Source organism: Salmo salar, chromosome 11 (genome assembly GCF_965601325.2).
Source record: "Salmo salar chromosome 11, fSalSal1, whole genome shotgun sequence".
Classification (NCBI taxonomy): domain Eukaryota; kingdom Metazoa; phylum Chordata; class Actinopteri; order Salmoniformes; family Salmonidae; genus Salmo; species Salmo salar.
In genome coordinates, this window is record NC_138301.1 from 19,899,817 (window position 1) to 19,916,624 (window position 16,808).

Sequence of the window (16,808 nt, forward strand, 5' to 3'; positions counted from 1 at the left end):
CATTTTCCTTTACAACTGAGGATGTCAAAAGTCCAGAAGAGTTGGACATGACTGTCAGGAGACACGGCCACTGTCTGGGTCAGTGGTTGATTTTAAAAGTACTCTTACAGTTCACAGCAGTACCAATGTTGATCAACAAAATTCTTGGCCCTGTAACGTTTAATATGTGGTATAAATATAAAGAGTCTCTGTATTTTTTTGACTTTTATAACTCTGATGGTCTTTATCTGGGTCATTGGTTTGTTGCTGCCAAACCTGTATAAAGTTGATCTACACCTGCAAGCTGCAGTGTGTTACATCAATGGCAGCCGTCAGAGGCACCCATTATTACTGTTGACACAGGGTCCTTCCCTAAGGACCTTATTGCAGACCATTCACTATATCCCTGTGGTCTGTTGATTTGTACACAAGGATTATGTCCATTAGAACTTCACAAAGGAAGTGCAGTCAGCCATAACAGGTCATTCTGTAATGTTAGGCCCCTTTAAAGACAGCATGTCACCAGGCTGCCTGTAACAGTGCACATGTGAAGGGGTGAAGATGGACAGCACTAATCTCTCTGTATTGCTCCTGATGACTCTCCTCTTAAGCCTGTCTTGTGCTGAGGATGAGATAGCACCTCTATCCTGCCCAGAGTACCAAGAGGGTTTTGACGGCTCCTGTTATGAGTTTGTGGCTCTACCGCGTTCCTTCCTCAGTGCACAGGGCTGGTGTGAGCGGGGTGGTGGACACCTGGCCTTCATTCTAAATATTGATACACAGCAGTTCCTACAGAAGCACCTGCAGCCAGAGCAGGACTGGTGGCTGGGTTTAGCACCAGCCTCCCCGAACCTAACACTGGACTCTGCTGTTGCTGAAGGTAAGAGAGCAGCCCAGGCAACTAAAGTGGGCATTATTTGATGACACTAATGCATTAGATCCTTTGATCATGCAAAGGATCTCAAAGGGTGGGAGTAGAGTGCATTGTATTCAGTTGAGCAAAAATTGTACAGAAAACCGTTACATTTCCACTGCTATCTCCCAACCTAAGACTAAGATGCTGGGCTTGTTGACTCTCACGTCAGCTGGCGTCTTGGTTGGAGATTTAATCTGGCACTATTGCTAGGAGACCATGCCACATTTAGATATATCCTTTTAGCAGCTAATGAGGTACACTTGTCATTCAATAGGTTATGCTGTCCAGTCCTTTGATTTAAAGCAGTCTTTTTAATTCCCCACACAAAGGACCAAACTTTATCACCTAATAGCGTTGTTTCCTTTCCTTCCTGCTTCTTTACGTATTTAATAATGCCTCTGACATCCCTCATGAGAACACAAGCTATCATAGTATTTATCAAATGAACTAGATAGTACACAGTAAGCATGTCAGTTCGAACAGATGGGACATCTAATATTGTGGGAAAATAATACTTTATTTCCTCTACTTTGAAGAGCAGGTGTTCCTAATGTTTTGTACCCTCAGTGTATATATTATATAATATAATACTTTCATTGGTGTTTGCGCTGTACATCCTCAGGTCCTCTCTCCTGGCTTGATGGCTCTGATGTCAGCTATTCTAACTGGATGAACGACCCTGATCCAGGGGCTGGCTGTGGTCACATGCTGAGGGGCTCAGGGTTTCAGTGGGAGGCAACAAGCAACTGTAGCCAGGAGCTGCTCTTCATCTGCCAATTTGGTTTGTATTTGATGCGTGTGTGTGTTTGTGAGGCAGAGAGCAAGGAGTGCAGCTGGATAGAACTGTTAATATTGTAAAACAAACACAGCTGCAGCAAAGGAGGGAAATACATGAAAACAAAGTTCCACTTGAGGAAGGAGCTATTGTATAATCAACATAAAAGATGTCTTTATCACACAGGAAACCACAGTAGCTGAATAAAAGCAAAGCCACTGAATATACCCTTTCAATTGAAATGACATGCTTTGGTTGTAAAAACAATACAAATAAATGGAAATACAAGGTAGGAAATATTGACCTTTGCATTTAAAGTATTGCACTGTTTGTGCTCCTAAGCTAGTGTTTCATGCATGAATGGCAGACATTTAGAGTAGGCATTGTAATAATGATCCTCTATCTAAACCATGTGTACTGATACCCCTCCCATAAATGTAATGGCTTTTATACAACTCAATTCTAAAAAGGAAGACAGCCTAATGATGAAAACGATAATGATAATTTCATATAATTTACATTATTAGTAGCACTCTCTGTAGTGACAAAAACAGTCCTACAGTATATGCCCCTTATTATCTACACAGCTTATACGCTCTGTTACAGTATGTACTATGTAAAGTGATTTTCCTCTCCCTCAGTATATAGGAAGCAGTGGCTGCTGTGTGGCCTTCAGACAGTACCTGTACTACATGCTTCTCTGCTTGATTCTAATCTCTCTCCCTCTTATCAGTTGGATTACACAACAACCAATCTTTAGTCGACCACAATGTGAAAAATGGCACAGCATCATCAGCCAATGAACTTTAGTTGTCCCTCAGACACATTCTAATAATACAGCAACACACATGAGAATATATTCAATTCAAATGCAGAATGCAATGTGATGCATTTAAAATTAAACTAAACATAAATACCCAAGTAGGCCATTAACTTTGTTCTGGTTTGGTACATTTCAGATCTTGTATTTGAACACATTGGCAAGCTTGAGCGGAGACTAGCACCTAGCACACAGTCATATTCATCACCCAGCTGTCTCTGATCCACAGTCCAGAAAAACATCATCCTTCAGAAGCCCATCGGGGAGTTTGGTGTCATCAAGTGTTATAGCATGAACCAATCAACAGATGGTGCAAACTGCAAGGTCCTGTACGGAAGCCCCCTTCAAATCCAGGTAGAAGTAGAATCTGGTAAGTAAAACCAACATGAGCAGAAATAAAAGCATCTGGTCTTACATTTCCGAGTACAAATCTTGGTAGAATGAGACAACTTTGCTATCTATAGGTACGAATGTGACCTACAAACTCCACCGTTGTGAGATGTTGGTTGCCAATTCATCAGCAGTCAGAGGAATCATCCCCCACAACATCACAGTGGGACCAGAGGTGGAGAAACAGCTGGGCTCTGGCTGCCACCAGCTGACCCTGCATGCCTCTAACGGGGTCTCGGTCTTGGGCGTGTCCACTGAGCTGCAGGTGTGTCTGCTGGAGCCTGTGGAGGGCCTGCTGGGATCAGTGATGGCTGAGGAGGGGGAGTGTCCAGACTCAGACCTCTATGTTAGTGTCTCCCTGGACCGGGGAGCCCCGGTGCAGCTTCTCTTCCAGGTGTCTGGAGCCAACGACAGCATCTCCGAGACCAGAGATATGGAAAACACCAGCATGCAGGTTTACAATATCTCAACCACTATCCAAGGTGCCTAACCTATTTACTCAAACTGTCATCCAACAAACCTTACTCAGAGATTAAAACAGTGATTGATGAAGATACCTTTTTTTTAAATTCTTTATTATACTCTTGTTTATATTATTCATATCAACTGTTTTGTTACAGGATTTTTGCAAGTGAAAGTCAGGGCCTGGAATGTCTTCTCACACATGGATGTGGATGTGGGGAACACAACAGTTGTTTGTCACAACAGTTCTGACCTCAGGCAGAATGGCTATGCAAACACAGTATGTGAAATAGCTAAGAATTCAACAAATTTTATATATTCCTCTTTAACCTTTAACAGGTAGCACCTTTTTCACTAATGGGAAGGTAATTATTTTCCTGCAGTTTTTCTTCACATATTTGTTTTCATCCCCAGACAGAAAAGCATATGAGAGTTCGCCGAGCTAATAACTTGAGAATCACTGCCATTCCAGAAACTGCCAGTCAAGACACTGAAAGCGTCAAACTTGAGGTAACTGGCTTAGGAGGACTATCTAATGGAAAGCAGAGCAAATTTGAATGGGAATGCAGTAAGTACCAGTTAAAGGCTTTAAGCCACAGGGCTGTTGAAGAGAACCCTCTCACCTCACCCTATTACAGAATAAAATGAAATACAATGACTGTGAACTTTGTTACGGAAAATGGAAGTTATAAAACAATCTCAATTGTTTTTTTCTTTGTTTACTCAGTGTTGTCTGTCATCTTTTTACAGCATGGCCTTATGGTGGTGTTTTCTAACCATTTTCCCTTTCTAATTCCAATAGAAGAAGACTGTAAGGATAAAGGGAAATGCAACGATAAAACAACAGACAAGACTCGTTTGATTGAAAAAGACTGTCTTCCAAACCCATTTGAGTTTTTTGAATACACTTTTTCTGTGAAGAAATGGAGTGGCAATGAAAAATGGGTTGACTGGATTTCAACATCCCGATGCATCACGGTTACTCCAACAAAATTAGCCAACTTTAGAATTCGGTAATATGGGGATAGGCTTAAAATAGTGAAGTTAATAGAATTAAACAAAGTCATGCTATTTTATTTCATGACATGATAACTCCTATCAGTATCATTATAAAAACAGGCAATGACAATATTATAAAAATTGCTGTTTAAATATCCTATAAGCCTATTAATAATTCTAGTATCATCGTCATAATCATCCTCAGAGAAGTACAGGTAACTGCCAAAATAAAGGAAACACCAACATAAAGTGTCTTAATAGGGTGTTGGGCCACCAGAACGGTTTCAATGCACCTTGCATAGATTCTACAAGTGCCTGGATCTCTATTGGAGGGAGGTGACACTAATCTTCCTCTAGAAATTCCTTAATTTAGTGTTTTTTTGATGCTGGTGGAAAACGCTGTCTCATGCACCACTCCAGAATCTCCAATAAGTCTGCAATTGTGTTGCGATCTGGTGACTGAGACAAACACACACACACACACCTTAATCCCCCTATGCTCCTTTGAGAGCCCTCACTGACATCTCTTCATCCAGCCATGGTAGCCAAAATAATCATAATAACTGGACATTTTTATGCATGACCCTAAGTATGAGGGAATAATAATAATTGCATAATTAACTCAGGAACAACACCTGTGTGGAAGGACCGGCTTTCAATATACTTTGTATCCCTCATTTACTCAAGTGTTTCCTTTATTTTGGCAGTTACATGTATGTTGGACATCATAAGGCTTTTGAACTGGCCTAAGTGGCCATACAGAATGTTACTAAATATCTGGAAAGATTTGGGTTAGAAATTATTTAGCTAAAACTATTGACAGATTTGTAATCCTTAAGTGTACAACAGGGTTATGACATTAGCATGTTAATTGACTGATTTAATTCAAATTCAGAAGTAAATTGGTCATATTTTACATGAATTGCTCTCATGCCTATGGAGCATGCTGTAATTACACTAATAATATTGTTGCATTAAATGCCCAATAATTACATAATAATGTATGTATTGCTTTGTTATTACAAAGGTAAACTGTTTCTGGTACAACACTGTTCTTATTTCCATTTGTATGATATCAATAACTGCTGAACTCCATTGCTATGTATTTACGAAGCAATAATCAAGTTACTGTGTTACAAAATGTGAATTCAATGTTTTTAAGATCTATTTTATGCTAAAAACATACCTATATTCTTTCAGTTGCCAGGATAATTGTAATATAGTGGATGTAAAAAAAGACGTCAAATTCAAATTGGACTGTAACTCCAGTTGCCCAAAGGTAATTTGGCATGTTGAGGACCCAAACCCTTCAACAGTAAGTTTGAGATTCTTTTATTGTTGCATGCTGAATGCAATCATATGTTTCATTGGTTTCAAATCAAATTTTATTTGTCACATACACATGTTTAGAAGATGTTATTGTGGGTGTAGCGAAATGCTTGTTTTCATGTGTGAATGAGTTTCGTTGGAGTGCATTAATCAATTTATTGACTAACCCATGCTGTCTAATTTGGAGTTTACATATTCTAGATACATTTAAAAAAAAGATTCATAAACACATTACTTGTGGACTGCATGTGATTGACTATACAATAGCCAGAGTTCAGCGTACATGAGGACAACATTTTGAATTCTGTGGTCTTCTAGGGTGCCCTGCAAAACTGTTACAACAACGCAGGGAAAAAGCCACTTAAGGAAAGAAAAGATCAAGATGGTGAGAAAGAGTACAAAGTGAGCAAAAACTACCTGAAAGAAGCTTCAGATAGGTTTCAGAATCTCCATGTGATAGTTTATGGTGAGTACTGTATCTATTCCTTGTATTCAATTCCAAAATAACTTACTATAAGTACAGGCTAAATGTTTGGTTAACACAGTTGATAACAGGATGTCCTTCAGATATGTTGAACTTGCATCAAACTGTTCTTTAGCGTATTGACAGAAAAAAAGTGCAAAAAAATTGTCATATTTAGACATTTTCCGACTGATCAATTAGTCATCCCCATTTTTGTTTGAGATATTTATAGGAGCTTAGTTTGGATTGATTCATCCTCAGAAAGTATGGAACTAATGTAACATATTCACAAGTGGAAATAAGATATCAATATCCCTTTATATCACCGTTCTTTAGATAAGGAAACTTTTGAATATGCCAGGTACACCCTTCAGATACCAGGTGTTACGACTCCTGCACCTGCTGATACAACGCCACCTGTAACCGCTGCTCCGGCTATCACCTTAAGTCCCCCTTCATGTAGTATTTTCCCTCCGAATGGCACCGTTCTGGATCCTTTCAATATCACCTGTACAACACCTACATCCTGCACAAACGGCTGCAAATATTGTTTTAAAACTGACCAAGGTGAGTATCCCTCTTTGCCAGTGTTGTATATTTCAGGAGACCTTCTCCCATAAAATAAGTTTAGCACCAGAGCCAGATTAAGATCAACATGCCATATTGATTTAGTTAAAGAAATGATCAATGTAATCAGATAGTTTTTCTTCTTTATCTTTCAGGTAACCATCTGCGCTGCAGTTCTGTAAATAAAGTAACGTTACTCTTCCTACCTGTTGGGGAGATAACCAGCAACTACATGCTGTCGCTAGAGGTGACTGTTACAGAATTGAACACAAAGACCCGTGGAAGTACCACAATCACCACTGAGGTTTGTTATTACCAAACAAAAATAAATAATCAATTATATCATTTAATGTCTTGCCTTTCGTCTCCATAGTTCACATCCATTTAGTAATTGGAGCACTCATTTAGTTGTTATCCCCCAAGGTGCGGCCAGCCAAGTCCGGTACTCCAGTGCAGGAGCTCCAATCTGCAGTGGCGGACATAGTGGCTAATCTGGGGCAGCAGGGGATGCTCTCTGGAGAGACCCTTGGACAGATGTTCAAGTCTGTGTCGGACATACTGAATAAAGGCTCCAGTGAGGAAAAGAATAACAGGATGAAGGTATAAGGAGTGTGTGTGTGTGTGTGTGGGGAGGTACTAAATGAATATGAACTTTAAGACAAAGATAGTGATCTGTTTACGTTGAGTTTACAAGACAGATGATAGTGAGGTATCCAGATTGATTAATCCAGATGGAGATTAGGCAATTGGCGTACATGTAAAAGGTCCAGGTTAAGAGCTTTAAACATCATTCTTCAATGTTGGTATGTCTCCTTAAGCTGCGAGAACAGATGCTGATGAATATAAGTGAAGCACTGGAGAACAGCTCCAGCAGCACTCTTCAGAAAGTGCAGCTGACGGCCAGAGCTGTGGCAGGACTCACCAAGAGGGGTGATGAGCTTAGTCCCAATGCTCAGGTACACTTGGATAGCCCCCCATGGAAGCAGGGTAGCATGGAGTAATCCACACAAATACATAGGCCTATTGGTCAAAATGTGCCCAGAATAAAGACTTAATTTCAGATGGTCTATTTTTCCAGCTTGAAGCTAGCTTCCTGGTGGCAAACCTCAGCTCTTCCCTCCTCTCCATGAACGTCAGTGAGCATGTTGGAGAAGAGGAGTTGGTGCAGGCAGCTATACCAATTGTAGAGGCAGCCAGCAATATCCTGGATGTTTCTTCAAACGTGAGCACATATTTACCTTCACCTAGTCTAATGACAGTAATGAAGCAGCCTTACTGAACAGTTTGTCTTTCACAGAGAGAAGTCTCTGATTTACTTCTCAAGGGCATGGACAGTGTGCAGAGTGCACTGTTGAATGGGAAGAAGGTTGATGAAGCTTCTGTGATTGTCAACAGCCCTCATATCACTGTGTTTGTGAACAGGTAAGAAGAATGTGGGCAGAGGACATAAGAAAAGGAACTGTAGTTTTAAAAGGCAACGATTGTGACACATCAGACATATTTTAATTGCTGTTACAATACAATGTCTGCAAGACATTGCAACTGTTATGTAGCATCAATATTGAGTGACAGCATATCATGCCCTCTCAGAGTGTCAACAGAAACTATTCAGATGCAGTCTATAAGCAACCCAATAAGCTCCTCTGCAAGCTTTTCCTTCCCTCACCTGGGTGCTGATGTCCTTTCTCCAGATGAACCAGTGGATGTGAGAGTAAGTGTGCATGTGGGACTATATAATGTATGTATGTATTATCATGAGTCGGTATGCATGAAAGGTATTTTCATTGTGAAGAGAGATATGTCTTTTTGTACCTGTTAGTTTTGTTGATGAATAATTAGGTATGGTTTTTAAACCCTCTCTCTTGATTCACTATTTCCCACTTGTTACAGATGCTGAGTTTGAAGAAGAACCCATTTTCATGGAGCGAGGAGAACAATATTACCGGCACTGTGGGGTCTGTCTCCCTGACCAGAGGAAATGGTTCTGTCATCCCCATAGAGAACCTATCTGAGGAGATTGAGGTCAGAGTGCTGCAAACCCCTTCATATTCTATGTCATTTGAGAGTGTAACAACTCTACTGTTGCCTTAATAATACCCTATTAAATTAAAGATATAAGATTGCAGATCCTGGATCAGATATCAGTGGCGAATGACATCCTGTTGTATATAATAAATGATATACCCATAATCTCTTCTTTGAAAAACATAATCTCTTCTTTGATGCTCAGATCTTCTTGCCAAGGCCTGAAGGAGGGCAAGCAAACAGCACAATACTCTACTTGGGAAACTATAGCACACTGATGGTCGACGTCCCTTCACCTGATGTAACACTGGTGCTGAAGATAAAGCCATTGAAGGACATAACCTTTCAACTGTTCCTGGGGTATAAAGACTACCCAAACGATAAGCAATACATAGCCAAGACTCAGATGCCTCACCAGAGCAACACGCAAGGTGATGTACCTCCTGAACTTACATATGAATCACGTAGACATAACAATTGTGAAGCATGATGAACGGATAACATTTCATGTTTAGAACCTGTGTGTGTGTTTTGGGTACAGAGGAGAAATACACCTGGGTCCTGGGTCCCAATGATTTGATAGGGAAAGTTGGGCTGCACTACCTTGTTGTGAGGCCCATTGTGAAAGCAGGGGTTAAATCCGTCAATGCCACTGTGACTGTCACCTCCATTGCTGCTCAGTGCAAATATTGGAACGAAACCTTATCCACCTGGAGTGAAGATGGCTGCAGGGTGAGTGAAACAAGTACAACACAACACCTTATGATAAAACAAAGGCACATTGCAGCATCCCTGCAATCCTTGACCAGGCCATAATGAAATACATAAACCAACTGTGATCTCCTTAGGTTGGTCCTTTAACCACGCTATTGGCCACCCAGTGCTTATGTACGCACTTGACCTTCTTCGGGAACTCTTTCTTCGTCATGCCCAACCTCGTAGATGTGTCACGTACGGCTGAGCTCTTTGGCACCTTCGCCCAAAATCCTGTGGTGGTGTGCTTTATTGGTTCCATCTTTGTTGCTTACGTATTGGTGGTCATATGGGCACGCAGGAAGGACATCCAGGACATAGCCAAGGTCTGCCTTGAAAAACCACTGCTACCATTTTATCATCTTTGCTGTTGAACTTGCTGTTGATGCAGAGTTTTACCTTCAAGTGTTACTTCTTGTAGGTGAAGGTGACATTGTTGGACGATAATGACCCCTTGGCTGAATACCGTTACATGCTGAATATCAGCACTGGGCATCGGCGTGGTGCTTCCACCTCCTCTCAGGTCAGTACCAACAGTTTCCACTGCTGCAGGACATAATATTCTGTTCTCTGATAAAACCCCACTCAGTCACCCTGACCCCGTGTTGCTGCTGCAGGTTACTGTGACTCTGCTGGGCATGGAGGGAGAGAGTGAGCCACACCACCTCACTGACCCTGACAAGCCTGTGTTTGAGAGGGGTGCAGTGGATATGTTCCTGTTGACCACGCCCTTCTCTCTGGGGGAGCTGCAGAGCATCAGGCTGTGGCACGACAACTCAGGGAGGCACCCTGCCTGGTAGGAGAGTGGGAGGAGGGGAAAAATCCATGACCAAAGTTGAAGTGAAGATGTAGGTCTAGTTGACAATAAGAGTTTTCTTGCAGGTACATAAACAAAGTTACGGTGCAAGATGTAGAGACAGGACAGAAGTGGCACTTCCTGTGTAACTCATGGCTGGCCATAGATATGAGTGAGTGCACTCTGGATAAAGTCTTCCCTGTAGCCACGGAGATGGATTTGAAGAAATTCAGGTGAGAAGAAACTTGAATGCACCTTGGAATGGTAAAATATTAATAAAAATATAATTGTCCATTATGGTACAAGCTTCCTATACCGTATATTCTGCAGTAATATGTTCTTCATGAGGACGGCAAAGGATTTCCGTGATGGCCACATCTGGTTTTCTGTGATCAGCCGGCCTCCAACGAGCACCTTCACATGTGTCCAGCGAGTCTCCTGCTGTTTCTCTCTGTTGCTCTGCACCATGCTGACCAGCATCATGTTTTGGGGCATCCCTACCGACCCCTCTGAGCAGACCATGGACCTGGGTATGGACGCCTGCACAGTAATGGGGGCATTTGGAAATGGTAGGTTTTCAGAACAATAACTCGTTCTTCTTTCTCTTTCTACTCCTGTAGGTCATATCGAGTTCACCTGGCAGCAGCTGATGATTGGAGTTCAGAGTTCAATCATAATGTTTCCAATTAATCTCCTCATTGTGAGTATCTTCAGAAACACCCGCCCCCGAGAGACGAAGCCTGGAAAGCCCAAGGCAGAGGTGTCCAAGCAGGGGAAGACTGGCAGAGTGTCTCGCTCACAGCCCTCCTCCCCACAGAGGGACAGAGAACTCACGCCAGACACTGTCATCAAGGTAAAATATGTCAATATATTAATATTCCAATTGAAGCCAACAGTCCCTACCATAAAAACTCATTTTAGATACTGTATGTCAGTCATGATTTGTAAGTAGACAGTTGTAAGTTTGATATTAGCAAGGCTGTTAATGTACTGTATTCTCTCAGGACATAAAGAAGATTGCTCAGTCACTCTCCAAGGCTATGAAGAGCCCCATTCCACGCCTGGAGTTAGAGATGAAGCCTGGACAACAGACTGATATCAACACTCTGCTCTCCCTGGTGGAGGACATCATCCAGCAGCAGAACCGAGCCGGTGGGGAGTTCTACACTGATGCCTCCAAGAAAGAGGGATCGCTCATTCTCTCACTAGGGGTAACCAATCTGCAAGGTACATCCCGAGCCTCCAGATCCTACAATGATGATCATCAGTATTGGTTAAAAATGTTAAACTCTGCCTGACCCATATATTTCCTATGCTCCTCTGCTTTCAGAGACCAGCATGTGTGGGAGCCCTGAGAAGACTGGGGATGGGAGCCAGAAAAGGAGCACCAACAGCCAGTATCTGTACAGGCAGCTATGCCATGTAGAGAAGGAGCTGAGCCTACTGGGACCTTCTCGCTTCCCCAACCCAGACAGCTACTGCCGGGCAGTGCAGCAGGTCCAGGGCATGAAGGGACTGCTAGAGTCTTCCAGCCTGGGAGGGGACGAGCTGGCTCAAAGCCCAGGCCAAGCTGAGAGCAGTGATGGGGACAGTGGCAGTAAAAAGTGCTGTCAAGACGGGCTTCCCTGGTGGTTTGTGTTTATCGGCTGGATACTGGTGGCAGCCACCAGCGGAGTATCAGGATACTTCACCATGATGTATGGGTTGACCTATGGGAAGGACCGCTCTATAAACTGGCTCATCTCCATGGTCGTTTCTTTCTTTCAGAGCCTCCTAATCATTCAGCCGCTGAAAGTGAGAAACATCAGATTAGAACTTTCTAATTTCAATTTAAAATGCCGTGCAGCATGTATCTGTAATCTGGGTATTACTTTGTGGATTTCCTAACACAGGTGCTAGCTTTTGCAGCCTTCTTTGCTCTCGTTCTGAAGAAAGTTGATCAGGACGAATATGGGGATCCAAAAATTGAGGGGGCACTCAGAAACCCAGGTTCTTTGTTTTCCTTATTTACAGTTTTGGGGAAATTCTGTTTACTTGTACATTAGCTAGACTTTTACAACATTAAGCAGTGTAAGATGGCACAATCTGGTCCACAGATGACCCTGATGTAGTCTGGGCTGTCAGGAGGGATAGCACATGCAGCTTCTACCAGCCCCCGCCACCCACAGACATCGAGAGGATGAGGAACAACATGATCAAGGAGCATAAGGTTTTCGCCCTCATCAAAGAGATTCTCAGTAAGAGGAACCGCTTTTTCATTCACTGCACTGTCATTCACTACACCTATTGGTTAACATAAATGTTTAAGGCCTATGATTCTGTTGCAGCCTACATGGGGTTCATGTGGATGTTGCTCCTGGTGGCGTATGGTCAACGGGACCCTAACGCTTACTTCCTGACTCAGCACATTCGGCAGAGCTTCAGCCAAGGGATCTCAGACAGCATGAGCCACGGAAATGTGTTCACCTGGGCAAATACCTCTCTCCTCAGCAACCTCTTCGGAGAGTACCCAGGTAGGATTCTCTAAAGAGGATGTTTATTTCTTGGAGAAACATGAAGCTCCAAAATGTCCTAAATAAAGGTATAGATTGAATCCTGTGTCAACAAAAGCAAATGGTGTGTTAAAGGTTTCATCACAGATGGGAACTCCAAACTGGTTGGTAATGCCCGTCTTCGCCAGGTGAGGGTGCAGAAGAATTCCTGCCGAATCGCCCGCTCCATGCGCCAGGCTGTACCTGACTGCCATGCTCCATACTCATGGGAGGTGGAGGACACGGGCTCCTATGGGCCAGGCTGGAACCGCTCTGTGAGTGAAAACACCTCAAGGACCCTCCGCAGCCCCTGGCAGTACCAAACCCAGGCCCGACTCAGAGCCCAACCCATCTGGGGTAGTGTGGTTCTTTACAGGGGAGGGGGGTTTGTGGTGGACCTGGGCCCTGACTCACAGAACGCTAGCAGGTAAGCTCACAATTACAAATGCTTCAAATTGATCACAATTATCATGCCATAGCAAATGTATATAATGTATATAATGGAGGTTGGTTCCCCGGTCCCCAAATTCTGTAGTCCGCGCCTGTGTATCGAAGGGTGTATTTTAATTATTCCATGTATTCTGTCCCTGCAGTACCCTTCAATATCTGTTTGACAACACCTGGCTTGATTTGTTCACCCAAGCAGTCTTTGTCGAGTTCACAGTGTACAATGCCAATGTCAACCTCTTCTGCATTGTCACACTCATGCTGGAGACCACAGCTGTAGGTGAGACAGTTGTTATATCACTCCATGAATACAGCATAAAGTAAGTATTTAAAGGCATCCAAAACTCAGATTGTCAGCACCTGTCTTATTCTCTCAGGAGCGTTCCAGTTTCGCAGTGAGCTGCAGAGTGTCCGACTATACCAGTCCACCGGTGGACTCCACATCTTTGTCATGGCCTCTGAGGTCATCTATTTCCTCTTTATCTTCTACTACATGTATGTTCAGGTAAGCCTTAATTTAAATATCTTTCTTATGTGTAAAGCGTATAAAATCTGTGACACAATTGTCTAGTGCCATTGTTCTGGAATTCCTCCTGAGTCTAACTCTTCTCTTCTCCTCACAGGGAAAACTGATGAAGCAGCAAAAGTGGGCTTACTTCAAGACAAAGTGGAACCTGCTGGAGCTTGCCATCATCCTCCTGAGCTGGAGCGCACTGTCTGTCTTCATTAAGAGGACCCTGTTAGGGAACCGGGACATGGAGTACTACCACAACCATAAAGACCAGTGAGTTCACACTGGGTTGGGGTATCATGGGTTTCTGCTATTCTTTCGCTAGTCTGCTATCCCTATTGTTGGTCAGTTTCTCCTGTGCGATGTTCAACTTCTCCACTCTCTATCCAGGTTTGCCAGTTTCCATGAGACAGCCACAGCAGATGCAGTGCTGGGGTATCTGATCGCATTCCTGGTGCTACTGGCTACAGTCAAACTGTGGCATCTGCTGAGGTTCAACCCCAAACTAAACATGATCACTGCCACACTGCAACGGGCCTGGACTGACATATCAGGCTTCCTCGTGGTCATCACCATTATGTTCCTGGCCTATTCTATTATTGTAAGGGTCTTCCTGGAAAACTTTTAATTCTCCAACTTTCCCATTTGTCAGTCTCTTGGAGCAATGCATCTGTATTTCTAATAAATTGCGATGTGCTTGCTTTTGTGATAAATGTCTCTTCAATTTAACTGAATCGTTCACTTTTCACAGCTGAGTTATGATTCATTGTGCTTTGACACTAAATCTAGCATGTGATCATTGTCTGCAGTCTAATCTGATGTATGGCTGGAAGCTGTACTCATATAGGACTCTCCTGGATTCTGCTATGACCATGGTCAGCTTGCAACTGGGCATCTTCAACTATGACGAGGTCAGTAAAGGAAAGGACAGCTCTCTAAATTACAGCTATGGTCGTGATGGCAAGTCTGTGATTGGTATCTCCTTTCAATCCAGGTTCTTGATTACAACCCGGTGCTTGGTGCGTTCCTCATTGGCTCCTGCGTTATATTCATGACCTTTGTGGTTCTGAACCTGTTCATCTCAGTCATCCTGGTGGCGTTCACTCAAGAGCAAATACATCACAAGGTACTGTGCATCATAATCATATAACATTCCATGTTTATACAACGGATGGGTCTAATCCTGAATGCTGATTGGTTAAAACCGCATTCCAGCTGGTGTCTATTCCACAAGTTACCACTGGCTAAATCTATGACGTTAAAATGCCTATTTACTCTGTTCCACCTGAATGCGCAATCCACTGTCTCATCAGTCCAGCCAAGCAATTTACAAACTTGATCTCCACTATAAAAAGCATCTAAACATTATCTCGCATTTCTTTTAGACTAACATTTAGTTTTCAACAGCAGAGATTTGTATAAACCTTTGTCTGTATCTCCATCATTTGAAACAGCTGTCCCATAGTAATGGAGGAGTTGGTGCAGGCAGGCAGGCAGGCAGGCAGGCAGGCAGGCAGGCAGGCAGGCAGGCAGGCAGGCAGGCAGGCAGGCAGGCAGGCAGGCAGGCAGGCAGCATTTCTCATCCAGTAGAAATCATTAATTAGCTGCCGTCATTTTTATGGATAAATACAAAGAAATGTCAGTTGAAAATAGCTGAAACAAAACTAAGTGCAGCTAGGTTGCAGTCTTTCCAGCTTCAGTTTGAAGTGATTAGCTGAGTTGTTGGCTAGCTCCTCTGAACAACAGTGTCCTGACAAGTGAACACATTTTCTATGCCAGGCGAAATCGTGCCTCATTAGCTCATTGTTATGGATGAATCCAAATAAATATCACTAGAAAACAGTTTAAACAAATGCAAATGCAGCTACTTTGCTGTTATTCTGGCTGCACATTTTGATGTGACTGTAAGTTACCCATAGTTGGCTAGCTAGCAAGCAAGGGATAAGAACGTTGCCAGCCAGTATGGCAATGGAACATTTAGAACACACGACTGGGTCGAGTCCATAAATACAAAACAAAAAGACTGAGCGACTAGCTGACTTGGGTAGGATGAAATAGTATGAATAAATTAATCCAAATAACGTTTTTAATTAAAATATGTCAATCATTATTTGAATATGTTGGTAACCCATTGTATAAAAGTGATAATGCCCTCGAAGTTGGTGTTTGGAGGATATATTAGCACGGTTTGCCAATATATCCTCCAAACACCGGTTTTGAGGGCATTATCACTTAAATAATACAGTATCAACACCACCATTTAACAGTGACCATTGGCGACTGTAGGTGTATCAACACCACCATTTAACAGTGACCATTGGTGACTGTAGGTGTATCAATGTAAGACCAATCAGATTTGACTGATCTTTTTTTACAGCCCTCAGAGGAGGAGGAGATAGTGGATCTGATGCTGATGAAGCTCTGCAGCTTGTTTGGGATCAAATATAAGAAAGAAGATAAAGAAGAAAGTAACAGTCCCAAGGTGAATGCCAACAATGCCTCTATTACTAAGAAAGAACCCTCCACTATATCCTCATAGATGCTTAGTTCTCAGTAAAGATCTGCCACTCTGTATGAATTGATTTTGGAACTGCTTTCATTTATGTTGCTCAATAGGAGTATTAAAACATGTTATATCAAGACTTTTGCACCACTTGTATGGTTGCTTGTAGCTGTTTAATCAAATCTAGCAATGTTCTAACAATATGTACAGGAAATAATAATTCCTCTCTCTAACAATTCTGCTTTTTCAATATATTTAGTTCCAAACTAAATAAACAATATAAAGGGTGTTGAACCATAGCAAACTGTATTCTTTCATCATTATAATGGGTTGCATTAAGATCAGATAAAAGGCCTGAGATGACTGTTGTGGGCTGCGCAATTCATTCTGATCACTTTTCCTAGGATAAAACACTACTACAGAAATGGTTTAGTGCAGTATCTGTTTTTACTTGTAAGAGTTGGGTGCAGACCTAAGTTCAAATGCATGTGTACAGTGAGGGAAAAAAGTATTTGATCCCCTGCTGATTTTGTACGTTTGCC

General features: G+C 42.4%; 1 protein-coding gene across 1 annotated transcript; it reads left to right on the forward strand.

The window, feature by feature from the left end:
• The first annotated feature begins 573 nt into the window (after nucleotides 1–573).
• Nucleotides 574–16,447, forward strand: LOC106562168 (polycystin-1-like protein 2). Its single transcript, XM_082957620.1, is given in 30 exon segments — nucleotides 574–859; nucleotides 2,720–2,860; nucleotides 2,955–3,362; nucleotides 6,856–7,004; nucleotides 7,124–7,300; nucleotides 7,519–7,656; nucleotides 7,779–8,122; nucleotides 8,291–8,411; nucleotides 8,591–8,722; nucleotides 8,931–9,156; nucleotides 9,267–9,457; nucleotides 9,574–9,804; nucleotides 9,900–10,001; nucleotides 10,096–10,274; nucleotides 10,361–10,507; nucleotides 10,605–10,804; nucleotides 10,895–11,127; nucleotides 11,279–11,501; nucleotides 11,605–12,068; nucleotides 12,167–12,263; nucleotides 12,371–12,511; nucleotides 12,602–12,787; nucleotides 12,902–13,232; nucleotides 13,399–13,532; nucleotides 13,630–13,757; nucleotides 13,876–14,036; nucleotides 14,154–14,364; nucleotides 14,573–14,674; nucleotides 14,758–14,889; nucleotides 16,141–16,447. Coding segments are annotated over 30 exon segments (5,877 nt in total). The 3' UTR covers nucleotides 16,303–16,447.
• The last annotated feature ends 361 nt before the right edge of the window (nucleotides 16,448–16,808 follow it).